Raw genomic sequence first — 27,476 nt, 5'->3', positions numbered from 1 at the left:
CCTCAGTGGCTCAGCAGTTGAGCTTCTGCCTTTGGCTCAGGTCATGATCCCGGGGTCCTGGGATCAAGTCCTGCATCAGGCTCCCTGCATGGAGCTTGCTTCTCCCTCTGCCTGTGTCTCTGCCTTCTGTGTCTCTCAAGAATAAATACACTCTTAAAAAAAAAAAAAATTAGGTTTGATGGAGGGTTGCCTGAGGGTTTACTGAGGTTCATTCATGCTGGATGAATTTTCAAGTTTCTTGATTGGTTTGTTTTGCTGACTTTGAAAATGCAGTCATGTGTGTGATGACATGCATTCCCATCCCAGCTTCCTGACTCTGGAGAAAGGAGTCCAACCTTTTTGACTATGCTTTCTGCACCGTAGAAAAGGGGAGAATGATGTTGAACATTCACAGGCTTTGCTTGCAATATGATGTGTGTCTGGTTGCTAATATACAAGTGTGTAACTTCAGCTCTATAGTATATTCTATAAACTAAACCAAAAGGCTTCTCTTGGTAAAGATATATTATTTATAAAATTTACGATCTTTAGGCCCCAACTAGCATATTTTAAACTGAAAACATGTGATTCAATGTCTGAATTGGCTCTGGCATTTCAATTATTAAAAAGTGGACTAGAAAGTTCGAGATGACAGGCAGCATTTGTGTTGACTGACTTTCATAAAAAAAAAAAAGGCTAGTATACAAATTAAAATGCTAGATGAGCTCAAGCTCTCAAAAATGCATTATCATCTTCACAGTCATCTAATTTAGAGACAATGGAACAAATCCAAGTAACAATTTTATTCTAGTCTATAGCACAATTTTTTACATACATTTTAGTGGTTTCAACAGTGTTACTTTTGAGCAGACTTTAAATGAATCCACAAAAGTTAATATATTAAAAACAAAATATACACAAAACAACAGGCATCAGGATGTTCAGAATCATGCAGATAGGGGTTGGTCTGGTTGGTGTTATCACCGGGCACCTTGCCTATGTAAGAATTTATCAGCAAATACCAGTTCTGTTCTTCATTCCCATGTAATTCACTTAAATCAGAGCATTCTAAATATGTACACCCAAAATAAACCCTCTTTTAAAGCCATATAGTACAACATTTCAATGAATAAGCCTAAATGTGTCGTTAAACCAACTATTCCACTGATCAAACCCAATTCTAGCAAACAGTCAATATGAGCACAGATCTAAAGGCAAGGTTATCTCATTTATTAAAACACCAATAGGAGATTAATAAACAAAGCAACTAATGTTAATCTTAATATAAGACACTGAAGGAAAACCAAAAATAATATATTAAATACCACTCGACTGAGCCAGGATATAACCCATGAACTACAGATGCATGAGTTTCTACCTGTCAAACAATGCTTTAAATATTCTTCTACGGAAAAGAAAAAAGTATATCAGGAGATTCAGAGGAAAGATAGGAATGTGAATTTGTGCATCTAATTCCACAACTGAAAATGAGTATCAAACTGATAATATTAAGCTAAGTGACAATGACTTAACTGACGGGCACCAAACAGGCAATACCACTATTTACTGTAATTCATAATACTCTTCAGGAATCTTCAGTGGATGACCACTCTAATAATACCATCATAATATAGTTGTGAATACTCATCCACTGTAGAAAGAGACCCTGAAGAAAACATGGCAAAGGCATAGAGAAAAAGTTGAATCTTTTGAAAAAGTTAATGATATCAAAATACTTTTCCATCACTGGTAAACCAAACTAGGTCAAGTATATGCCCCAAAGCAGCATGGAATTCAGAGTCAGAGGTTGGCAGAAAAGTTTGGAAAACCGCAGTTTTTAAAAATTGGCAATCCCCCTATGCTTAATAAAACTATCAGAAGAGGTATAATGTTTGTTCATTTGTGGAATGTTGACAGCTTGCTGCAAAAATTCACATGAATGAGGAACGCAGATGCGCTTCAATGAAATATTCTTTAAAAATTTACAAAAAATGAAAATTTCTATTTAAAAAATAACCATGTTATGCCAAGATGAAACATGGTAAAAGTAGTGTAAGTTCTGTCCATGATTCTTCACACAGCTTATGGGAAAGTGATAGAAACAATTTTCTCTTAAAAAGGAATCTTTGTTATTGCACTGACTTTTACAACCTGACCTAGTAATTTAGAAAAATCATGTAGGAAAATCTGTAAAATTAAAATACAAAATTCTGTTTGTAAACATCGGCTGGCCAAGTCTATCCGGAGTCCTTCATGATAGTGGAATGGAATGAATAATTAATTCACTACCTTATTTATCTGCTGTGAGGCGGAAAATTCTAGAACACAGCTTTTAGACTTTCACAGTAATTATATTCAAAAGATAGAAAGTCAGTGCAGTTGTCTTTTTTTTTTTTCCTCTGTGCAATTTTCAGCTCTTACCCTACTCCCAAGTGCCATAATTGAAATAATACTGGTTTTGAGACCTAGTACAGATTGGTCATAAATGTCGCATAAAGTCTGTAGGACTTCGATAAAGGTATTTCCAAATGGCATAGTAATGCACCGCAGCTGCCGTGGCCACAAACAGGTGCCAGATGGCATGGGCAAATGGAATGATGCCATCACTCTTGAAGAACACAACTCCCAGGCAATAAATTATGCCCCCACAGGCAAGTTCATGAAGTCCATCAGTGTTATTCTGTCAACAGAGGAAAAAAAGAAAGAGGTTTTGATGTTACTCTTGAAGTGACAAACTGAAGAGATCACTGTAATTCCCCCAAAGCTGGACAATGAAGGAGCTTCCCAGACAGAATCCTGATCTGTAAACAGGAACTAAACCTGAGTCTCTCATGCACCCACCTGGAGTACCCTTGGGGGCTGTCTTGATTGGGGCAGGCAGTCGGGTTACTGGCCCCCTTTGTAAGAAGCAGCACACTCCGCTCACCTACAGCATGCTGAAGCGGACTCTAATCCATCCAGATACGGGAGTTCATTTTAAGCAAGTATAATCTTTGACTTTCCACCTTCTTTAAGAGCTTCCTTCCCTACCAAGGCACATCCACACTGCCACATTTATAATGGACATCTTGGCCCAGGTTCGCACTTCCCCCATCCTCCTCAAACTCTGTTCTACGCTGAGATTCCCCTGCTTATGTGAGCTTACGGCTTCCTTATGGCTGACATGGGCAAATTACAGCTACAAGTGGCCTCGGAGATCAGACAGCAGGGAAGGATAACATACTTCCTGACCTTCTAGATGTTGTCGGGCCATTTTGTCTATGAGCCCAAGTGTTTTTTAGCTCAGCAGGAAGTTAACAGTCATGTGTGCTTTATAACACAAAAAGGAGAATTTTTAGGCTGCTTGAAGACTTGGCCCATCTTCAAAATTAAACTAGGCTGTATGAATGAGGGGAAGAGAACAGAGGCGGGGCTTAGGAGGCTGATGAACAAGTCAGTCCCCTGGATTCCTGATGACTAGGAATAGAAAGGTCTCAAGTTCTGCAGGGTGGTGAAAACCAAGCCAGATTTTGGCAAGGCCTTGGAAGGGGATGGGTTGTGTGGGTGTCCCAGAGGCCTGGGCAAGCCTGTGAGCCCTGGAGCCTTGGACTGCAGCCAGGTCCAGCTGGGAGCATGGGAAAGCTCTAACGCAGCCATCAACCTGAATGGGTCGCATGCACCTAGACAGCAGCAGCAACGGACAATCATGAGCTAAGAGCCAGGTGTGAGGATCTAGGGCCACAGGTAAGGATCAGTCCTTTCGAAGTTCACTAAGACCCCATGGTTTTTGTACAAGCAAAAGATGGGGAAGGAGCCAACCCACGTCGACTGACAACAGGTTTCTCATTAACCTTTGAAAAATGAAAGTCAGCCAGATCGGTTTTTATCAAAAACAAACAAAAACCCCCAAAACAACCCCCTCCCAAAATACCACACATTTATTATTTCCTAAAGATTACAAAGCAACTGATATCTGTTAATTATACAAAATTCTATGTGTATGTGCATTAGGGCTATTTTTCTAGAAGGTATTCATCAGATTCTCAAAGGGGAATGTAATTCCCAAACAGTAAAAAGTTACTCGTCTTATATAACACAACCTCCTTATTTTAGAGATGAAGAGAATGGAACCAGAGGAATGAAGTAACCTGAACAAAGCCACAAAGCTGGGCACAGCCCAAAAGATACCACTTTTTTTTTTTTCTCTCTGCTAAAACAATAAGCAAGAGACCAAGCCAAGTATAGAGGATGGTTCTGACATATATTCTGGTAACAGTTCCTCAAACACCACATTTAACTTACCAACTTTCGGAGAACCAGAATGTAGTTAATCCTAAAACAAAACCTGTTCTCTTCATTACCTGTGTCATTGTGCTATTACTTTATCCCAGGCACTCTTTGAAGTGTTTCCATATATTTACTCATTTAATCTTCACAACCCTATATTAGGTACTATTAGTATCCTATCTTTACAGAGGAGAAAACTAAAACAGAGAGATTACATAATTTGCTCAAGGCTATGTAGTGCTTAAGTGTCAGAATCAGGATGTGAACCAAGGTGGTCTGGTTTCCTGAATTTACATTCTTTTGTTGGGGAGGAATGGGGGGAAATGGGTAATTTTTTTAAAATTGATAATTAATTTACAGAGTGCAATGCATAAATATTAAGTGAACATCATGGGCTTTGACAAATGCATACACTTATCTAGCCCATACCTCAGTCAAGACAGGCAACTAGCCCAACACCCTCTCCCAATCCTGGACAATCTCTTCCAGGCAACCACTGCTCTTACTTCTGCTATTACCACAGACTAAGTCTATCTGTTTTAGAGCTTCACATATGGAATTATAGTGTACGCCTATTTTTGTGTCTGGCTTCTTTTTTTGTACAATTATCACATTTCTGAGATTCCTGCACATGCTTATCTATATCAATCATTCTGTTTTATTATTATTTAGCATTCCCTTGATTTATTTAATTTGTTTATCAGTTCTTTCCATCCGGGCCTTATGGAGGCTTTTTGTAGATGTTTTCATTTCTGTTGGGTAGTACCTGTTAAGTCATAAATTTATGTTTAATTTTACGATACATGGCTAAACCATTTTCCAAAATAGTTACACCATATTACATTACCCCCAATGATGAGTTGGGGTTCCAGTTATTTCACATCTTTGCCAGAATTTGGTGTTGTCAGTCTCCAGGGTATATTCTGGTAGCACATTGAGGTTTTAATTTTCATTTTATTTTAATTTCACTTTAATTTTAATTTTCTGATGACTAATGATGTTGAGCACTTTTTCAAGGGCCTATTGGATGCTCATGTACCTTTCTTTGTGAAGTGTCTGTTCAAGTGTTTCACCCACTTTTATAGGATTGATTCTTAATCACTCATTTGGATTATTTTATATATTCCATATACATATCCTTTGCCAGATACATACAGAGAAAGCAAATATTTTCTTCCAGTCTGTAGGTGTCTATGCATTTTCAAGTTTACTGATCTTTTCTTCTGCAGTATCCAATCTGTTGTTAACCCCTCCAATAAATGTTTTTCTTAATATACTGTTTTCAAATCTAGAATTTCTACTCACTTCCTTTTTTGTAGTTCCATTTCTTTTCTAAGGCTCATTTGTTTACTCATTATGTTTTCAAGTCCCTGTATGCTAATTTCAACATTTCTGTCATCTTTGGATCTATTTCTATTGACTTGCTTTTTTCTTAGGTGCATGGTGTCACATTTTCTTGCTTCTTGCTTATCTAGTAATATTTGGACAAATGGATGCCAAACTGTTAATATATAGATTTTGCTGTCTTCCCTTCAGTAATGTTGAGTTTTGTTCTGGCAGTTTATGTACAGAGGATCAATTTTATCCTTTTCAGGTTTGTTTTTGGCCTTTGTTACAATAGTTCCAGGACAGTCCTTACTCTAGAGCTGGAATAGTTCTTCTCCTAAGGTGTAGAGGTCAACTTGCTAGGTTCAGTTGAACACCTGTGTTGTTCAGCATGGTCTCTCCACTGTGGCTGGCTGGACTCTGATCAACCTTTCAGCACCAGGCACTTATGGACGCTCATTATCTCACAACTCTCCAAAAGCCACTCTTGGCCAGGGCATGCAGAGTCTTGCCCTGCACAGGTTCAGCTTTGTATCTTGGCAAGGACTCAGGGAAATCCCTTTGTACATTTCTGGAGATACTTCTCTGTGAAGCTCCCTCTTCTCCGGGATCCTACCCCAAAACTGCAGCAGGCTCAGTAGCTAAAATACTGATTTCTGTTTTCTCTACCCTGACTACTGCTCTCTGGTTCCACTTTTTTTGGTTGCAGTTTGGAAAGTGTCCCCAGGGAGAAAATTGGGGCAAATTTGAAGCTCATCTTTCTATTTCCTCAAAGAACACAGCCTTGTGTCTGTGGTCCAATGCCAAGAAACAATTGCTTCAAATATTTTTGCCAGGTTTTTTTTTTTTTAATCATTCTTTATAGCAGAAGAGTAAGTCTGATAGTCCAATATTCTAACCAGAACCAAAGCTTTGAGTGTCCAGTCATACTGTTTGTTAGTTCAGATGGCTTAGGAGGTTCTTTTTGATCTGGTCTCTATCTCCCTCTCCAGCTTTATCACAAGACTTGTGCTATCTGCAAAATTATCCACCTTGTGCAGAGGCACACTCAAACAGGTACACACACACTCATATTCCAAACAATGAACTATTTTCAGTACTTCAAAGGTGCTGGTGCTTTCCCCCTCCCCAGGGCTTCCTTGATGCCAGATTCTTTCCTATCCAATTTGCATCATCCCTACTATCTCTAGGCTTTTTTCTCTTTAAGAATCAGCTTGAACATCATTTCCTTTGGTGCTTGGGTCATGTGCTCCCATAGCAGCCTATGCTTTTCCCAATCAAAGACATTATAAAACTTTATGATACCTTTTTATTTATATGAATTTTAGGTTCCTGCTGGGTGGTAAGTTCTATGGGGGGAAATATGAGGATTATCCTGTTTGACTATCATAAACGTTAGTCACCGACTATTGTACAACTTGTGAAAATGCCAAGATTTAGGCTAGTAAAAATACTGGATAAACCAGCTTCTATGATACCCCGAGGGAATTTATTTGATGTTCTACTCTAATGATTAGTAACCTACATGTACAGACCCTGCTTTATGTTGCTTTGGGTGTCCTGATTTGCCCTCTAATAATATGGCCTTCAAGGCAGATTTTCTCATTTCCATCATCCACCTCCTCCCCTTCACTATTCCCTGTTGCCTTTACCAACTAAACTATATTTATTTTTGGTGCTAGGTAATTACAAAAGCTATCATAGAGCCCCTTCCTTAAAGAAACATATTTTGTGACATTCTCATAAGACATATTCTCTGAAAAAAAAAAAAAAGAAAAGAAAAGAAAAGAAAAGCAAACCTATAGCTCCTAAGTCTTTTACAGGTGTTTTTGTGACCATGGTAGGGGCTATATACATTCTTATGTTATACCATATTACATTACCCCCAATGATGAGTTGGGGTTCCAGTTATTTATAATGGAACCTATGTTCCATTATAAATGGAACCTATGTGCCTATGAGCTCAGGAGTGAAATTATAGGTACAATTCTTCTGACCTTTGTAGACTGAGAAAAGAATTCAAACTAGATACATTATGAATTCCTTAATTAACATAGTGGCTAATGCCAAAAAATGTAGAGCATAGGACACTGGAGCTAATGGCACTACATAAGCTAATGGTACAAAGTAACCAGCTGGATAGGATCACAAGGCTATAACCATATGCTTTATTTTCAAACTGAGTGATAGATACACATGGATTTCTCAACAGCAATTCAATTTGAAAGGGAGTTCAAAATATATACACTGACCACCTACTACAGGTAATGTTATACTTCCACCCACGAAAGTCCTTAAAATTTTCAAGTAAAGTTAGAAAAAAAAAAAAAAGTCACTTTCCTGAGAAAGAGAAATAATACAACTTAAAAGCAAGTAAGTGAAAGAAAAGTAAGAGGGAAGACTTGGGAAATACTAAATAAAATATTGACACAACCGACCTCTTGTGGTCCTTTTAAGATTTAGGAAGTCAGTAATTTATAGTTTTTTCATTATAAGACATCCAAAAAATTACCCTCCTCCATGGATTTATGGTTGAGACACCCAACAATTCAGGCAGAAATATCTATCTGCAGATGACTGCATGCCTCTTTGGGAGAAGGGTAGGGAAGGGGTGGGCTGAACAGAATGGTTGTCCAAAAGAAACACATACAGAAGATTATTATATGGAAAGAAACATACTTCAGTATATAACTTCCCCAAACTACAACCAGTAGCTCCTATAGATTGCAGGGACTTTGTTGTTATATACTTTTTCTTTGGAGTCTCCAGTTAATAATAGATACGTCATAACTTCAGAAAGAAGAGTCCCAGCAATTCAAAAAGAAATAAGGTGAAATACTTAAAATTATGAAGCCATTTCTTACCATTGATGTCACCACCAAAGCTGGAGAAAACCCCATTGTGAGATAGAAAAAGAGTTCAACCACCTTATACCTGCAGGATAGAAAGGCAGCTAATTTTATCTTCCTGTAATACTTAGATCATTTCCATACCAGCTTCCCTCCTCCTTTGAGAGAAAAATGCAAATTCTTAAACTATTCCAATGAACATATTTTCCCAGTAGGAGACCTTTGGGCCTCTAATTAAAATACTACAGTTGAGTCACAATGAACTAGTATTTCTTACAGGATTGAAATGGCATCAAATGCCACATGCGATTTGGAAAATATTTGCTACCAAAAGTGTTATTATTGCATCCAATCCACCATGCATTTCCCCCTCCCAATCCCAGAGTATTTGCCTTCATTATCACTCCAATCCACAGCTACAAGAAGTTGAAATTATGAAGAAGGACAGAGATGCCGTGTGGGGCCAGGTTTATCAGTGGCAAAGGGATGGAAGCCCTAAGGAATAAAGGGCATTTAGTTTTGTCTCTATTTTGCATCTGCACAAACTCTGACTTGTATGGCTCATTGCATTAGGCTACAGAATGTCTGAAAATGCTAAGAAACACACTGTATTAAAATTCAACTTACGTTTCTGCCTAATCAAAGTAAGCTCTAAGTTCCTTGGAGGCAGTCGCCAAGTTTCATTTATATTTGGATTTGTAAGGCCTAGCACAGCACCTGACACGATCTAGGTACTCCCTAATATCTGCCCAACCAAATAACCAAGGGCCAATCATTCTCCATGTTTTATACTCAGAGTCCACCAGGAAGTAACCTTATTATCATGGAACTGGGAAGAATGGATTTGTGGGTTTGGTATAAAAGGAGGCCTGGAATAGGAGAAAAAATATCTATTTCACCTTACTTTCTATTTTATTTAAGGATGTAAGTTAGGGTCAAGTTTGAGCCCAAGAAGCAAACTGTTCCCTTGGATTTATACACATACTACATAACACTACTCAGAATTGTTAATTGTGGTCAAAGATGCATTTAAGTGACTTTCAAAGTCAGAAGTTAGTGAAAACTGCCATTTTCTTCTGAAAAGAAGAAACAACTTAATACTTTATGATAAACACAAGTTATGTTTGTATATGAAAGCTATTCTGCCAATAGCAATAGATAAGCTAATAAACTGCATTCAAGGACAATGATTTCATGCTTGTGAATTTCTCAAGTTCAGGTATGTGAAATAATGAAAAGAGCCATAGAGTAGAAACTAGGACACTTGGGTCCTACTTCTAGATTAATTGCTAATTTGATGCACATCCTAAATGGCTTCATTTTTTTTAAGCATGTAGCTGGAATAGATGACTTTGAAGGTCTCCTCTAGGGCTGTGATGCTAAATTTCAATAAGCTTTCCTTTTTATATTGCTTAATACTTATGACTATGGACTATAAATAACAGGTTAAAAAATGTGCCCTATGGTTAGGATATTAAGAGTTTGGATGCTCTTCCAAATATTCCCTTCCTCAGAGAATCCTAGTTTGGAAGTCTTTTGGGTATGAACCCAAAAGGGAGGTGAGTGTTGTTCTGGTGCTTATCTATTAACTTCAATCTTCACTGAAAGCTTGAAAAGCAGTTATTTTTCTCATGTGATAAGTAAAAATCACAGAGGATAAGGCTAGTTTGCTGATAAGGTCAAGTCTCCTGTGGATGTGAAGTAACATCCAACTAAAATAGTAGTCCATCTTGTCCCTCAAATGCATCCTATCACACATGTGCCATTCAGTTCTTCCCAAAGCAATTATCTACCAATAATGAATACCAAATGGTTTTGAAGATTTGTTAAAAGCAGTATATATTGTTTATGTATTTCTACTATTCTGAAGTACAAATATAAAAAGCAAATTATGTTGTAGATAAAATTTAGGCAGTTAAATTTAAAACTATCAAATGTAAATTATTTTCTCTTACTTTTCATGGTAGAGAAATACATAAATGGTTCCTCCAGCTGCCATGAGCCAGATAAACCAGCGCATATGAGATGCCAGGGGTCCAAGTTCACGGAGATTTAACCTAAAAAATGTAAACATGACAACAAAGAACAGAAGGTGATAAATGAAGGGAATTCATAGGACCTGTGTTTTCCTCTAGGCTTGAAAACTGGGCAAGTGCTAGCACAAAACCAGGATGAAAAGGCATTCAACAGGTCATGGAGGTATTTAGGCAATTTTGGTAAAATTAATAATTCAAAGATAAAATTGTTAGCTGACCTTTAAGACTTAGAATTAGTTCCAACGTGGTTTAAAAATAGAACCAGCTAAAAGGAGATATGCAGAAATGAGTCCCACCACACCTGTGATGCCCGACTTTCCTTATTAGGCAGACTGCTGTCAAATCAGCTTAATTCTGATAATATATTTGGGAGCAGATTGCTTACAAAGCTTAATAAGAACCCTGAACAGAATCCTCAACCAGGATCACCTACCCACAGCAGATACCTAATACATGGACCAAGTATCTCCATTACCATCTCTCTGCCAAGGCAGAACATGAGAAGAATTAGCTCAACATACGTTATGAAAGACATTTTGTCAGAATTTAACTGTGGGCTCTTGTAAAGCCTGAATTTTAAGATGCTGCAAATTCATTTGTATTCATTTCATATTAAGAATAGCTATGAGAAAAAAATCAAGTGTTATTCTGATTGACTATCACTACAAAATTATTATTTCCAAACAGAAAAGGCACCACCTGCCTACCGAAAACTACATGGGAAAAGGTTGCTTACTATAATATTTGATTCTTTAGCTTTTAAAAATTTTATTTCCTTATTTTAAGTTGTGGAATACTTCCCCAAATCCTGTAAGTGTTCTTGCTCCAATATGATGCAGAACTACAATAGTGACAATTAGGGAGAGAACACACTTTTTACTCTAATAGATAATTAAGTTTCTTTGTAATGATGGATGCTGCATAAGTCAGAATGTAGAAGCCTACTGCTTCTAGTGACTACAGCAAAGTGAATTTCTGAGTGTTTAAAACTGAACCATGTCTTGATAGAAGGAATCTAACGTTCCTTTAATTGTAGGTTTCCAGGAAACAAAAGATTCTATCTTATGTATACCAAAGGAGCAGAAAGACTAAAAAATTGAGCAGAATGTGAGGTATTTTATTGTTTTTAGTACTTCATTTTTATTTAAGCAATCTCTATGCCCAACACAGGGCTCAAACTCACAACCCCTGAATCAAGCTGCAGCCTCCACCTACTGAGCCAGAATACTAAGTGTTTTAAATAGCTAATTAATTAGTTATCTTACTCATACAGCTAATGAAATGAGAAGTGCACTCCATATATAGTAGCTACTGTGCTGTGAACTGAAGACAAATGGGATAAATTTTGAAAGTGAGCTTGTTTGCCTCATACATATTTATAGCATTTCCACTTAAATGATTAGATCTCCAAGTATTCTGAGCAGCAGCAGAAGTATATAGAAAGAACGTGGAAGGCTAAGGTGACATATTTTGAAAGTGAGCGTGCTACCTAGCACACAGTTCCTAACACTTCCTCTTGAACAATCCAGTGCCAGATATATATTCTGAACAGCAGTGACATTTTTTCCTTAAAATCTACAATATGACCCAAGTTTTCTTAAAAAAAAGCATCTATATGTGTGTGTGGGAGGGAGTGCGGTAGGGGCACTACCCTACACATACACACGGGGCAGGGACATGAGGAAGTTAGGGAAGGAAGACAGACATTCTATCCCAAAAACACTACCTTAAAAAATAGAAAGACAGGATCTTACCATGGAGCATAAGAAGCAGCAATGAAGAAATAAATAACCATTCTATCACACATGTGAAAACAATGCTCCACTGTCCTAGTGGGGGGAAAAACAAGTTAGACAAAGTTTTTAGAAAATTTTCAGACTCGCAGCATGTGTTATCATTCCACTATGTTGTAATTTCCACTCCTGTTCTAGTTTCTTGTGGCAGTTATAACTTGGCTCTCAAAGTCCCACAGCTATTTTTAATGATATAAAGCTACAAGTAAAAGCTTTATATTAATTTTAAGCTTGCACATACAAAAGTCACCATGTATGAGATACAGGGGGCAGGACCCCACAGTAATCAGCTCTGAATTTATTCTGGTTAAAATAAACAAAATCTGTCTGTGCTGCTGTTTTACATTTCTTTTAGATCTGATGTAACAGGGATCCCTGGGTGGTGCAGCGGTTTGGCGCCTGCCTTTGGCCCAGGGCGCAATCCTGGAGACCTGGGATCGAATCCCACGTCAGGCTCCGGTGCATGGAGCCTGCTTCTCCCTCTGCCTGTGTCTCTGCCTCAATCTCTCTCTCTCTCTCTGTGTATGACTATCATAAATAAATAAAAATTAAAAAAAAAAAAAAAAGAAAGATCTGATGTAACAGAAAAATGAAATTCCTTGAGGGCAGACCATCTCTCAACGCCTATCATAGTGCAGGGCATGAAGGAGTTCATGTCTTTCTAGAACATCTTCAAAGAAGCTCTCATTTCAAATATCTTAGTGTATACAAGAAGTTATAATAAAGGAAATTCAAAAACTAATTTAGGAATAATAGTAACAAAACAAAACCAAAAAGGGCACATTTGCTGCAAATGGGTAGCCACCTGGATTTCTAAGTGAGCTTTTCCTTCCAAAACAGAAAATTCAGGAAGTGTACAAAGATCTGGCTCACTGAGGTCTAGCCAACCAGTGGATTATAGAGAGAATCTGCCCTTTACTAAGGTGATTTAAAAGTATGAATGCACTGCATCGTCTTGAATCCATTCTCAGTGTCCAAGGGGTGATACCTGTAACTTGGGTGAGTGCTGGCCTTAGATTTTGCCTCACTACACACACGGTGTTGACCAAAGCAAGTTGAGGATGTTTTAGTCATGGCTATTGTTAGTCATATGTTAGTAAAGGGAAAATAATTTAGGTCTTGGATCTAAAAAAGCAAACACTAGATTAATGCTTCTCAAGCTTGACTGCCTATCACAATCATCTGGGAAGCTTATAAAATATAGTCATAAACTCTAGTCCAGAAGATTGTAATTTTTAAAATGGCTAGAACATGGGATAGAGGATGGAGGGATGAAGAGAATCTTTTATTATTATTTTTTAAACTCTTTGGATGATTGTGATTCCTAATCATGTCTAGGGCCTTTCCAATTCTGCTTTCTAGACTGCTATGCACTTGTTACAGCAGGTAAAGTCAGACCTGTAATTTTATTCAAGATTCATCCCAGCTTCTCTGACCCTCACTTATTTCACAGGGTAAATAGAAACGACAACATTTCTATCATAGGAGTATGTATGAAGAGTATGTGTGATCACCTAGACCATGTGTTCGTTAGGACAGCATCTAGCACACAATAGGTACTCAATAAAGGTTCATTCTTTTGCTTCTAAATAAGCCTAGATTTGGATACATAAAAAATTTAGGGCAGAGCAAAAATTCACACTTATAACTCTAGCAGTGCTAATTCAAGGTTCAAGAAAGCCTGGTTTCTATTACACTTTCTTCTCCAGAGCCTGGGAGGGAGGCCCTAAATAGTGAAGTAGGTATCTACAACTCTTTATTGATTCAGAAATCTAGATATCAAAGCCAAGTCAGCCAAGGCAACCACAAGCGTTGGATTGTGCCAGGAAGATAATGAAATACTCTGGCCTCTGGTCCCTGTGACAGTGTGTGCTAGGGAGACAGAGACTTTTGAGGCTCTCTTGTGAGCATGCCCCAGCAAGCCCTTGTGATCCAATGCTGTGGTTTTATTTTAGGTCCAAGAAGCTGTCACCCTATAGGCAAAGCTGGCAAGCTGGGAACTTTAAGCAATACTGAGAGGGGTATGGGAGTCAGAAGTCTGGGACAATCAGACTCAGCTGGTGTTACTGACCGGAGCAAGGCAAGCCACTTCTGAGACTCAGATTCCTCAGGTGAAAAATAAGGGGTTTGGATTAGATAACCCCTAAGGATCCTTATCACTCTGACACTATGACTCTACATATAAGGAGACCAGTAATCACCTCATGAATCCCAAACCCTATTCTTAGATAAAGCATGTCTTTTTAATAATTGATTGTTTGAATAGTTTGAGATGCTTTTGGACATTCTGTAAAACCAAAAGCTATATTCTAGTATTTTAAAACACTCTTAAGTCTGCTCTGAATCCTCCTTTTACAAAACAAAATTTTGCACTTTCAGGTTGTACAGAATCCATTCCATAAGCTACTAAATGGTGTGCTTCTCGCTTCAGATTCCCCCAAATTAATCCTTCACTCAGAGGAGGAATGCATTCATGTCCTTCTTATTAGGAGGCTAGCAGGCCTGGTATGCCTTGCAAAGTACTTGACAGCTAATAGTAGCAAAACATGTGAATTCTGTTTGAGTAAGATACACAGGACCTAATTCTGAAAGCTGAACTTTGCAAAACAATAAACCCAAACTGTAGCCAACCTCCTTACATTACAAGCCCCGGTTATTTGTAATTTTCAAATCATTTTGGCATGCACTGTCTCATTCACCCATCGCAAAACCCTGGGAGTCGGGCATCATTATTGTCATTTTAGTGATGAAGAGATGGCAGCTCTGTGGGGTCAGGTAACTGACACTGAGCTAAGTGGCAGGGCTGGGCGCACTCCGAGGTCAGTGTACTTAGTCACTACCCCACAGCTGCTGTGCTCTTATGGTGTCCTTGGTGAGTTGACAACCTTAAAGGACAAGTCTCAGGATTTTACATTCTAAGTCCCGGGGAAGCAGTGCAATTTTGTTGGTGGCTTATGAGTAATGCCTGCTTTCTTAGATACATATGGGGGTTCTCAAAGTCTGTCCAATCCATAGGAATCTTCCTGGATAACGGCACAGCATTATAATCCACAAGGCAAGAAAAGGTCTATCCACTCCGTAGCTCGACCTAATTGAAACATGCTGGTATGGGAGGCTAGCCTGGGTCAGCTATTCTGATCTGGCGAATGGGCAGGCCACAAATGGTACCTTAAGTGGCTCTTCTTCCACGACACAATGTGAAATACTGTGGAAACGATGAAGAGGGCGCAGAGGCCCATCCCGTAAATCCATGCGGTGATCTTTTCCCAGCAGTCGTCTGACAGCCGATGCAAGAGGGCACTGCCCACGATGGCTGGAACAATGAGGAACTGAGGGAAAGGCAAAGAAAATATCCTAGGTTTTACTATATTGAGAACTTTGTTAAAAATACATAGGTTTCAGGGCTCCTGGCTGGCTCAGTCAGTTAAGTGTCTGCCTTTGGTCACGATCCCAGAGTCCTGGGATCCAGCCCTGCATCCAGCTCAAAGCTCAGTGGGAAGCCTGCTTCTCCCTTTCCCTCTGCCTGCCACTCTCCCTGCTTGTGCTCGCGCTTTCTGTCAAGTAATAAAATCTTTTTAAAAATTATATAGGATTCCCAGGGACAAATTTTAGAAAGATCATTTTAAACACTTGCCTCTCCTGGGTAATCCTAACAAGAGCCAGATGGGGTGGTTGGTGGCTGCCCTGGGGACAGCAAGTGCTGTTTAGGACAGTATACAAATAAGCAGGTAAAGGAGGCAGCATTACTCAACTGTTGCAAGGCAGTTGTTTTTTAACCTAATTTCATTACACAAGAATATATTTCATCCTATTCTCTAATGTGATTTAGAGTAGGCATTTTGGGACCTCTGGGTGGCTCAGCGGTGAGCGTCTACCTTCGGCCAAGGCATGATCTTGGCGTCCAGGATTGAGTTCCGTATCGGGCTCCCTGCATGGAGCCTGCTTCTCCCTCTGCCTATGTCTCTGCCTCTCTCTCTCTCTCTCTGTGTCTCTCATGAATAAATAAATAAAATCTTAAAAAAATAAAATAAATAAATAAAAATAAAGTAGGCACTTAAAATATTCAAATGCCAAGCATGTATCCAGATTTCTCAGGGAGGGCATACTTTTAAATGTTCTTTCCTATTTCCCCCATGATCTACTGAAATCTCAACATTTCAGCAAAGGGTTAAGTGAATGAATCGAGGTCATAAGTATTAAAATGTACACCACATACACAAAATCAACTGTGCAATCATAGGTCCTGATTTTTAGTTTGGATCTGTACATTCCACCAATCTGGGAACTACTGCAAAGTGAAAGCATTAGGGGGTTATTTCATTTTTAATAGCACCTTTCAAGTAAGCAAGACTAACCCATTCATACCTATTCAAGTAATTTTAAGAGATAATCTTACAGAGAATTTTGTTTTCTGTGCCAAAGTTTATAGTCATGAACAAAAATTTCAGTGTCTATCATATGAGTAGGAGTATGATTAGTTTTTTTTGAGGACTTCATCTTTTTAGTTTTTGGTTTCCTGTAAAATTGAAGAGTAGTAAACATTTTATAATAATGGACATCCTCAGGAAAAATAAACTTTTATTAGATATGAGAATAAGCATACCTGGCAAAGAATGCAAACTTGAGCAATCTTTTTGTCCCCAACACCTACGTCTGCCCTATTGCAACAAAATATCATATCCTCTAGATAAGATCAGCATTGAATATTCAAATGCTGAAGTTTTCATTGGCCCAGATGGTATGAGAAAATTAAAGACAGTAGTTTTTCGTAAGACAGAACTTTATGTATTTTGAGATTATGTCCTTTCTACTTTCTCATGTTAAAGTATCCTCTCTCTTTAATGAAATGAGGACAATGGAAGTTTTTGTCTGTTGTAGAAATTTTATTGCTCTATGAAAGTCAAAACTCAGAGATACAGTTTAGTAAATTTAGTAAGATGATATTTTCTGTCCTAAAAAATTAACATGGAGGTTTTGTCAGTTTTTCCTTAACTTTGTTTTATACAAGTATTCCTTAACTTACAGCATACCCAAAAGACATAAGGGATCATTCAGGTCCATCTCCAGCAAAAATATTCCTAAAGGCGAACTGTACATCTCAACAGTCAAACCATATTATATTTTAAGTGCTCAATATAATGCTAATTAACAAAAACTTTATTGATTACTTTTATTGGTCAGTGGTATGGAAACTATTATGGTACACTGTACCTGTAACTTTCATCAGTGCTTTGTTGATAAATAGAAAAAATAATGGATGTATACTGGAACAATAAGAAAAGGAAGTCTTTTTTAATTATATATCATACATATGACATATTATATATTATATATATTGAATAAATTATTATTCAAACTTTTACATTCCTCATATCCTAATCCTGCCCTAGACTTAAATATACACATACAAATACAAAACTTTTCCTTATGGGCCTGTGGATAATTATCTTTGGAAATAATTTTACTTTTAGCTGTTAAATTCATCAAACATTTGGTCAAGAATAAAAAAAGATGGATATCCTGACAGGTATAGAAGATAAATTAGACCATGCATTCTTTAGTCCAAGTTGGTACTCTAAACATTTTGATCCTCTGCTCAAAGCTCACTTGACATAACTGTGTCACTAAGGCAGACAGGAGTAGATCAAGTCTAAAGAATTCCAGCAAATCCTTCTTGTCCCCAGAATCTAAGCTATGGGTCCGGGGAGATTGTACATTAGAGAGGTTACTCCAAATTTCATTACTGTAGCTCTTTTACAGAATTCAGGGCAGGCTAGTCAGGTATTAATTTTTCCTCTTTGGCAAGATTCCAGCATATTAATTATTTAAATAAAGGTCTTTTTATTCCTTAAGGCAAAAGGACATCCGGTGATAAATTGGGATGATGTTTCAGTATTAATAAGTATTATCTGAATTCTACTACTATAATATATAAAACAGATTCTTCATAAAATTTGATTTAGCTAAGGAATGACCAGTGGCATGGATCTATTAGATTATAAAGGAATCTACTAGAAACCAGTTTATTTGGGGTTTGCCTGGCATCACTGTTTCTTTACAGAAAACCTTATGATTATTCTTTGGGGAAGAAGATTAAAGACATGAAAAGGCACGACTAGAATCCAAGCAAATTTTATTCTAATGACATATGTATACAAACTATGTGTTGTACTAACACTATCTAAAATAATTACATGAACTTGTTCTAAACACTCTTCATGAAAGGATTAGATTGGCCTCCTTTTTTTCTTATCTTCATACTATATAGCAGCTACCTCCTTTCCTTCAAGTCTCACTAAATGCAACTTTCAAAGAGAATAATGAAACCATAGATAAAGGGAAATTTATAATGACACAAGACAATGTCAATAACACATTAACAAGAAAACTAAGAAAATACATATTCATAAACACCACACACAAAGAGAAGAAATGCACCAAAGCATTAATCAATCTCTGGGCTGTTTATTATTTTTTTTATACATTCTTCGGTATTTTCTAAGTTTCTTAAAATGAGCATGTTTTGCTTTTATTAGGAAGAAAAAAGTTCACTAAGAATTTAGGGATCAAATCAGCTTTTTCTTCAACAATGTGGAGTAACATCTGCTCTGAAAAGTGGATGCTGTGGAAGTTGGGACAGTATGGCTACCTGTTTCAAGGGATCACTTAGTAAGAAAAAGAATCTTTTTTAACAAATCTGTGCATCTTCCTTGCCACATGAACACAGCTGACTGTCTTGAAAAGGTGATTCTCTTCATTCCAGAGCCGGTAGTCCTCCTAAGTAGTTTTCATTGGCTTTCCTAGAACTAAGGTAATTCACTATTTTTATTATTTTAAAGAAGATATTGTCAGCGAAAATCAGTTTAGGATGGACAGAGCTGGAGTAGGTCAGAGCACTCATGCTGTGGTAGGTGAGGTCACAGAGATAGATAGGTACATCCAACTATGGGCGGAGGGTCTTAGAGATAATTGCCCCTCCTCCCACCAGAGTCCTCTGGGAAGGATGCAAAGGGCAGAATGTGTACTCACTGCATGTGTGTAACAGTTAGCAGCATGTTCGTAACAGGTTGGTTTGTAGCGGCCATTGGCTGGGGCCCGGTGGTTCATGAACCTGGACAAACAAAAAGACATCACGTGAAATAAGCTCTAAGTGTATAAAGAACAACGGGGAAGGCTGCCAGTATCGTTTGGTCTATTCTAATTGAAGAGGCACTGCTGGAAATACCTAGTTACAGGAATAAGACCAAAGCCACTAAATAGGTGTAAACTGAGCCAACAGCCATGATCCGAAAGCAAATGCCCTAGTTTATTGGATTAAGTATTCTTTCAGTTTGCTCAAAAGAAAAACCTCTACCGACCAAAAACAAACAGAAATCAATCATATCTACCCCCCTTCAACTTATAACCCCCCATGCTAAAACCAAAACCAAAACCAAACCAAACCAAAACAAACAATTTTAAAAAAGGCATAACCACATCTTAAATCCTAGGTAAAGAAGGCAAGGGAATTTTTCTAAACTTTACAAATGCCAGTAACTGCCATTCAAAGGAAAGGGATACAATGCAAGGTTTCAATTTTCTCTCTCGAAATGTATAAAGCTTATAAATCTTTACACCCTATGTTCCACGATCAGCAGGCCCATACAACTAGTTTCCCTATATCATATTACCTGTTCCAGCACCAGACAGCTTAAATAAATGATGCCTGGCTGCCTCTAAGTTACCTAAACTGGAGGTATGTTTTTACCTGAATTCTTCCAGAGTTAAAAACAGTTTGCTTTCAAATCCAAATATATAACTAGTACCTAATATTCTGGCTATAAAATTCATACATACACACAAATGTATGTATGGATCTAAATATCAAAATCTGTTATACATATAGACACATACCCATATTCCATAATTCCCTTTGGGCCCACTTTGTGGAAATAGCATGAATAGGTGAAAACCGTGACTATCATGGGACCTGATGATATGAACAGCATCCTTCCACTTCAGTGTGTAGATGAGGATCCTCCAAAACCCAACCCACACTCGTGCCATGTTTCATGAAGGATGCTGGCTTAGTCTGTCTGTTCTCTGGAAAGGCAGATGTAAATTTAGGAAGATAAAAAAGCAGCTGCCCAAAAGAAGCAGATGCAGAGAAACAAAGAGAGGTAGAAGAGATCCAACAGCACTCAGGTCTCAGAGGCCCTGCTGCATTCCTGTGCTTAGAGCCTGCAAGACATCAACAGGCTTTGAGCTATTATAAATTATCCTTTTGCATGAGCTAGTTTAAGATGGGGAAAAGGGGAGAGTCACCTGATGCTATTGAGTTCTGACTAGTTATATTTTATTTAATTACCATGATGAAAAATGGTACCAGGCTGAACCAAATGGCAGAACCAGGTCTGAAGCACATGGTCAAGCCATCCTAAACAGTGCCTGGCTTAGGAACAAAAGACTAGCATTTTCTCCCTGAATTAAAAGGGCCTGTTTGTTAGGGGTACTTGGGTGGCTCAGTAGGTTAAGTGTCCGTCTTCGGTTCAGACCATGATCCCAGGGTCCTGGGATGGAGCCCTACATTGGGCTCCCTGCTCAATGGGGAGCTGGTTTCTCCCTCTCCCTCTGCCTCTTCCTTCTGCTCCTGCTTTCTCTAATAAGTAAATCTTTAAAAAAACAAAAATAAAATAAATAAATATTTTTTTAAAAAATAAAAGGGCTTGTTATCCTTAGAGCAAATAAATAAGAAAGTGGCAGTTCCTGTTAACCCAATACACAGAGTTCAGGTGGAAAATCCATTGCGGAATTAATCTGGGACAGTGAAGATATTTCTCTTGGACCACCAATGGGTTAGTTATCTAACTAGTGTGCAGAATATACGGTATTGAATGAAATTTGCCAGATGGTTTGAAAACTGTTTAAGAGAAGCATACAGTTAACAGCTCCATAATATATCCAAGCTATTCTTGCACATAGATAAAAATAAGCCTTTTTTCCCCTGCTAATCCTTTAAGTAATTTTACTAATTTCCTAAGGGACAAGAGTGTTGCTACATAGCTCTTATTAGTAAAAAGGAAAATAATTGCACTCTTGAGAAGAATGCTTCAAAGGCATCCCAAGCATTCAAGGATGTACCTCATCATTACCCCCAGACATAACAACAGAGCTATAAGTAGCATACCCTATTAGGAATTTTTAAAGGGTAAAGAGCAAGGCTCCAAGATGGTAGAGACTAGATTATATTGAGAGTGTTCTGTTTAGGGCACAGTAAGTAGGGTTTGTCTACCCACCACCAGGCTGAAGACTAAAATAGCAATTTATATCTCTGGCAGCCCAATCTAAAAATAGTCAAGCCATTACACAGCAACAGGGATAGACTTTCACATTTTCTCCTAAAAGCAAAGAAGCTGGGTGGCCATGTTTGTGACAGCTTAGTCCCTGCCCACCTGGAATCACTCAGGATAAAAATAAACTCATAAGTTGTAGAGAAAAATATCCCACCCATGTGACTAAAGGTAGTCTCTTATGGCCAGAGCCAGATTCATGGAATAAGGCAAGAGAAGAACAAGTCTGCAAGGAGCCCATCACCGTCTGGAGCTCACTGAAAACCACCCCACAATGGGTTCTGCTGAGAAATTTACAATGCAATTTCCCCATTTCTCTCATCTGCCAGGGTACAATCAAGCCTCCAACAGAGCCTCCTGAAGGAATCATTCCTAAAAGCTAAATGGAAAAGCAGAAGTAAAATGCAAATTAACTCCCACTCACTGAACCTATTCTATTCTCTTCCCCAAAAAAGAATGAAAAAGGTTCTCAAGTGTTATAGAAAACAGCACCCATTTATGGAAGCCGCCTCTACCTAAGGCTGAGTAACCCTAAGGGTTATCCAGTTATCTGATGCTAGAAGAGGGTATCCACTAATATTTTTACAGGGTTTGAGGGAAGGTGATTTAGTCCTGAGTATGGAAAACACACTTTTAAAAAGCTATTATTTTATTTTGGGGGGGGGAGGGGCAGCGGGAGAGGGAGACCCTAAAGCAGGCTCCATGCACAGCACTGAGCCAGAAGCAGAGCTCAATCTCAGAACCCCGAGTTCATGACCGGAGCCAAAACCAAGAAACTGATGCTTAACGGAGACACCCAGGCACCCCTAATAAAACTATTTTTAGTCAGGTTGGTTTTCTCATCTCCTAGCTCTGTCTTTCAACACTTTCTCTTGCTTCCCCCTTACCCAGCATTCTTAAGCCTCCAATCCCCCATGACAAAATTTCAAAACCTTGAGAGAAAGAACAGAGGGATGCCTGGGTGGCTCAGTGGTTGAGCGTCTGCCTTTGGCTCAGGGCATGATCCTGGAATGCCGGGATCGAGTCCCACATCAGGCTCCATGTGAGGAGCCTGCTTCTCTCTCTGCCTGTATCTCTGCCCCCCCCCCCCCATCTGTCATGAATAAATAAAATAAAATAAAATAAAATAAAATAAATAAAATAAAATAAAATAAAATAAAATAAAATAAAAAATATATATATATAAAAAAGGAAAGAGCAGATAGCCCAAAGCAGTGTGCCTTTTGAATGTAGATCTGTGACCGACCAGCAGATCTGTGAGGCCCAAGGTCAAATCCCAGAAGTTGTCCTTGATTCCTATGTATTCCCCTTCTCCAAATACAAGTATTGTCAATACTACTTCCCAATATATTCCAGATCAGCCTACCTCTCTACAGTTCCACAGACCCTACCTTACCTATCAAGACATTTACATTTCCAGTCTATACAAACATGAATCTCTTAACCAGTCTCCTTGCTTGTCCCCATATAGACTCTTTTCTTGATTCAGCAGTCACAATAGTCTCTGAAAACCAGATCACAGCACATATCCCAACTTTGGCTTAAAACCTGCCTTTGGCTTCCCCAAGTGGCCCACAAGCTGGGCCCACTGCTTCTGCAGCCTCAGGAAGCCACCTTCCTCTCACTCTCCACCCTCCAGCTACACCACATCCTTTCTGCTCCTCAAACCACCAAGGTCTTGTCTGGCTTAGGGCATTTGTGTTTGCTGTTTATTTTTGTCTATAACATTCTTCTCCAGAAGGTTCAACCCTCCTTACCTGTCAAGCTCAGCTTAAATATCACTCCCTCAAAGCCTTTCCTGACCATCCTACCTAAAGTATCATTTCAGCCTTCCCCAACCTAGCAGAGCCCTTATTACAATTAGTAAAAATCGGGTTTTTTCAACTTGAGCATTTTTTTTTCATCTTTCCCCACTGTAATGTGAATTCCATAGCCTTTTTGTCTGCCATTTCATTTCCAATCCCAAGCACAATACCCAACTTCTTGCTGGAACTTAGTAAGTAAATGCTGAATGAATGAATGAATGAATGAATGAAAGAAACAAAGAAAGAAAGAAAGATTCTAAAAATAAATAAATAAAAAAGAAAAAAAGAAAAATTCTGCCTGTTGTTAACTATTTTATCTAAGGGAGAGATATCCCATTGCCAGTTATTTTCACTAAGGATCCAATAGGTTCTGTATGTAACAAAGAGAAATAGGCAGTCTTAGGACCAAAAGAACCTTGAGTCTCATGAAAAGAAAATTCTTAAAGGCTAAAACCATGGATATTCCAAGGTTCTTTCAAACAGCACTTGATGGAGCAACATAAGTCAACTCCTACTGGCTTAGTATCTTATTATATTAGCCAGTTTATGAGTGAGCATGGTGTTCTGGAAAAGTGTCCAATGCCAGAGGTGGTGATAGTGGTGGAAAACATTTAACATAGTAATTAAATAAGGGAGAAGGCATATGTATAAGAAGACTACCCCATGCCTGTAATTCAATGTTTTGAAAACACGTGTTTAAAAAAAAAAAAGCAACAGGCAGTGCTGGGAGACCCTAACACTTGTGAATAAGGTACTTTATCACATCATCAGTTTAAAGCTAACCAGTGGTCACAAGGCTGGCACTGAGGCAAGGAGCATACTTTTCCTTGGATTTTCAGTGGCCAAGACTGGAGAAATGAGTATGCACCAACACCACCATACAGAAGCTCTGTGGGTCCTGGGCCTCCGCACTGTACACATGATATTGCATGAGCAGGGAGACAGAAAAAGGTGAACTGGCAGTATGGGTGGTGGAGAGAGACAGGAAACTGAATTGAAACCGATCTGCCCTTTCTTAGCCATGTGACTATGGCAAGTTCCCTTTTATTCTCCAACCCTATTTGCTTGTCTATTAAATGGGTATAATACCTGTCTTCCAGGGTTAGAGTTGAGAATGAGATGAGTAATACACAAACACCCAGTCACTGCCTGGCTCAAGTAAGCACTCAATAAATGTAAGCAATTATTCTAATCAGCCAGGGATGCAGTGATAAGAGAAAATGACTCTGGGAGAGGAGGGTGTGGGGAGACGCAGATGTGGAAAGGATAAAGCAAGAGAAAATACGCTCTGTGTCCCAGGGTCATTTCTCCACATCCTAAACTTTTTGAGAAGCCAAGCATGCTTAAAAGCCCTCCACTTAAGACAGTGGGCTAAATTTCCTCACAGCTTTCCTCTGCAGAAAAGGCAGAACTCTGGAAATTTATCCAAAGCCACAATGACCACCAAATTTCCATTATGAACAAACCAGAAAGGTGTTCATTTCTTGTCACTTAGGCATAGCCACAAACTATGGCCTAATGAATTGTTTTTGCTGCAATGAGATGCTTTTCAAGGGAGTCTTGATGAATCTATCAGGAGAGGTGGCACATGCATTCAAAGACAGTAGGTCCCTCCCTCCAGTTTCTCTGTAATCTACCTACCTATAACTTTTCTGGATGCTCAAAAGATATATAAGGAACATGGCTCTAAGAGATGATGAATAGTACTCCCAGCATTTTAATGTTGTACACCATAAAAATCAGTACTTTTTTTGTTAATTTGTATTTGCAGGCTTTATGTCCAAGATCAAATTTACTTTGAGAAACGGCTTTCCAATTTTGTCTGTAACAGAAAAATAAGAAATTATGCTATCATTCAGTCTTCAAAGAAAATCAGGGTAGGTGTAGGTGCCATCAAGAAAATAAATGTTAAATATCCATTGATAGCGTGCAGTTACTGAGAAAATTACACAATGTCTATGCCACACCAAAATAAAATGCCTCTATTTTTCATTTTTAAATGAATGAAGTAGAGCACAAAATCACATTACTACACTGATAATAAAGACTGGGTAGGTTAGCATCCAGCAGAGTAGTTCAATCAGCTAAGAAGGTAGGATCTGAAATGAAGGTGTTTTGTTGTTGGTTTTTTTTTCCCCATTTCTCTTAACGTTGTTTTAATGTTTGTGCAAAATAAAGTGGAAGGGGGGGGGCTTTTATTCAAAGGATAGGAAAGAAATACAAATTCAATCAAATAAAGAAGGGTAATTTCACAGAATATTGCCACTGTTCTCTGAAAACAGGAAGAGCACAGATGTTCAAAGAAGTAAAACCAAATCAAACAAACCACATGCACAGGGCTTTACCAATCATGCCTGAATGCATATAGGTTACTTTCTGCCTTAAAGCCCCTCCAACCTCATTCCTGACTTCATGTTCTGAAGCCAGACATCATGGGTCCTTTTTGCCGATACAGGCACTGATCTGTTCCCACCACGGGAACAGTGCCAGGCATTTAACACCCTGAGTGATGAGCAATATTCAGAAGTTAACCCAAGTCTTCAAACCCATCACTCTTCTAGTGGCACAGCCCACCTCAACTCTTTCTATGTGCATTGTTGGCTCCTTTACCCTTTGGGACTGAGGGAGGAATGAGAAGCAAGAAGCATAATGGGGTGAGTGGGCATCAAAGGATTAAGGAGTTGGAAAGGGAAAAAAGTGCAGTCTGAAATTCTGAAATACAATGTGTGGAACACTTAACAATACCCTCCTTGGAAGATTTTTCCTGCGTTTCTTGGCTTCTTTCAAATTCCCCATCACTGCACACTAGCGAAGGTCTGGGAATGGGGCCACGGCTGACAGATTCAGACAAAGGATGGAGAGTGAGACACAGGGGCGATGAACTTTCACCCACTTAGAATGAAGAAGCATTAAAAGGGGGGAAAGAGAAGGCCCAGGGCTCCCTCTGAGAACCATGGGCCAGGCTCCATCCGTTGCTAAAGTCAGAGACCCGAGTCCGGATTAAGGCCCCCGCGCCTCCCGGGGCTGCCCCCGCCCCCCCACCCCGGCCCTCCGGTGCAGGAGCTGCCGGCCAACCTTCCGGTGGCCTCCTCGGTTCCTCCTCCTCGTCTGCGAACACGGGCGCCTCCACAGCAGCTCTCGCCACCCGAAGGCTAACCTGCCCCTTCGCAGTGCCCGACACAGCACCGCCCTTGGACGCTAACCCTGCGAGCGAACAGCACGGGCAAGGCCCGGCCCCGGCCCCGGCCCGGCCCGCCAGGCTGCAGCACGGAGCATGCCTCAGTTTCCCCGTGGCTAGGGCCGATCGCAGACACAGCAGCAGAACACCCAGCACCCGCGTCGACAAATCTCGCCGCAGGGCGCAGCCGCTGCCCGGCCCCTGTTCCGCGCGCCCCCAAAGCAGGGAACGAGGCGTGGAGGCCAGAGCCAGGGCCGGAGGATCCGGGGTCGGCGTCTGCGGCCGGGGTTCCGGGCTGCAGGGAAGGGCGCGAGCCCTGGCGGGACGGGGGTCGCAGGATGAAGTGGGGCGAGCAACGCGATCGCCCGGAAGGGGGGCAGCCTCGGGGTCCGGGAACCCGGGCCACGCACCAGATCGCGGTCCTCGGGGGAGGGGGATCGCCCGGGGGCCGCACGGGGGAACCCCTCCCCGGGAGCTGCCCCCGCCCCCGCCCCCCGCCCCCCGCCCCCGCCCCCCGCCAGGTGCGGGCTCCGCGGGGGATGATGCATCCAGGTAAGCGGCCCGGACCCGCGCCGGACGAGGCGGGATCTGGGACCCGCTGGCGGCAGCGGCGGGGCAGGGGCGCCATCCCTCTCTCACCGCTGGAATCGGCTCTTGAACCGCATTGATCCTCCGCTCCTTGTCGGGGCCGCGGAGCTCCGTCTGGTCGGCGCCGGCGGCAGGGCGCGCGGCCCGCATCGGCCTGGGCTGCTCCGGAGGCCGCCCGCGTGCCCCGCGGACCGCTTGGCCGGGCAGGGCGGCGTGGGCCGGGCCGGGGGTCGGGGCAGGGCCGGGGCCAGACCGGGCGGCTGGGGGCGGGAGGGAGGCCGCTTAAACGGCCCCGGCGCCTCCCGCCTCCCGCCTCCCGGCTCCTCC

At 40.2% G+C, this 27,476-nt stretch overlaps 1 protein-coding gene across 2 annotated transcripts; it reads right to left on the bottom strand.

The window, feature by feature from the left end:
- Positions 1-767: 767 nt before the first annotated feature.
- Positions 768-27,476, bottom strand: MMD (monocyte to macrophage differentiation associated). 2 transcript variants are annotated; one of them, XM_041726105.1, is made up of 7 exons: positions 27,201-27,476; positions 19,279-19,360; positions 15,418-15,578; positions 12,211-12,285; positions 10,376-10,477; positions 8,436-8,505; positions 768-2,659 (listed from the first exon to the last, which is right to left on the bottom strand). In XM_041726105.1, exons 1-7 carry the CDS (start codon positions 27,224-27,226, stop codon positions 2,459-2,461), a joined length of 717 nt encoding a protein of 238 aa, XP_041582039.1. In that variant the 5' UTR covers positions 27,227-27,476; the 3' UTR covers positions 768-2,458. The 2 variants fall into 2 exon arrangements, with proteins under 2 accessions (XP_041582039.1, XP_041582038.1); XM_041726104.1 differs by lacking the exon at positions 27,201-27,476 and adding an exon at positions 25,025-25,174.

This window comes from Vulpes lagopus, chromosome 12 (genome assembly GCF_018345385.1).
Source record: "Vulpes lagopus strain Blue_001 chromosome 12, ASM1834538v1, whole genome shotgun sequence".
Lineage (NCBI taxonomy): Eukaryota > Metazoa > Chordata > Mammalia > Carnivora > Canidae > Vulpes > Vulpes lagopus.
The sequence above is the reverse complement of the archived record's forward strand: the minus strand, read 5'-3'. Positions and strand labels throughout refer to the sequence as shown.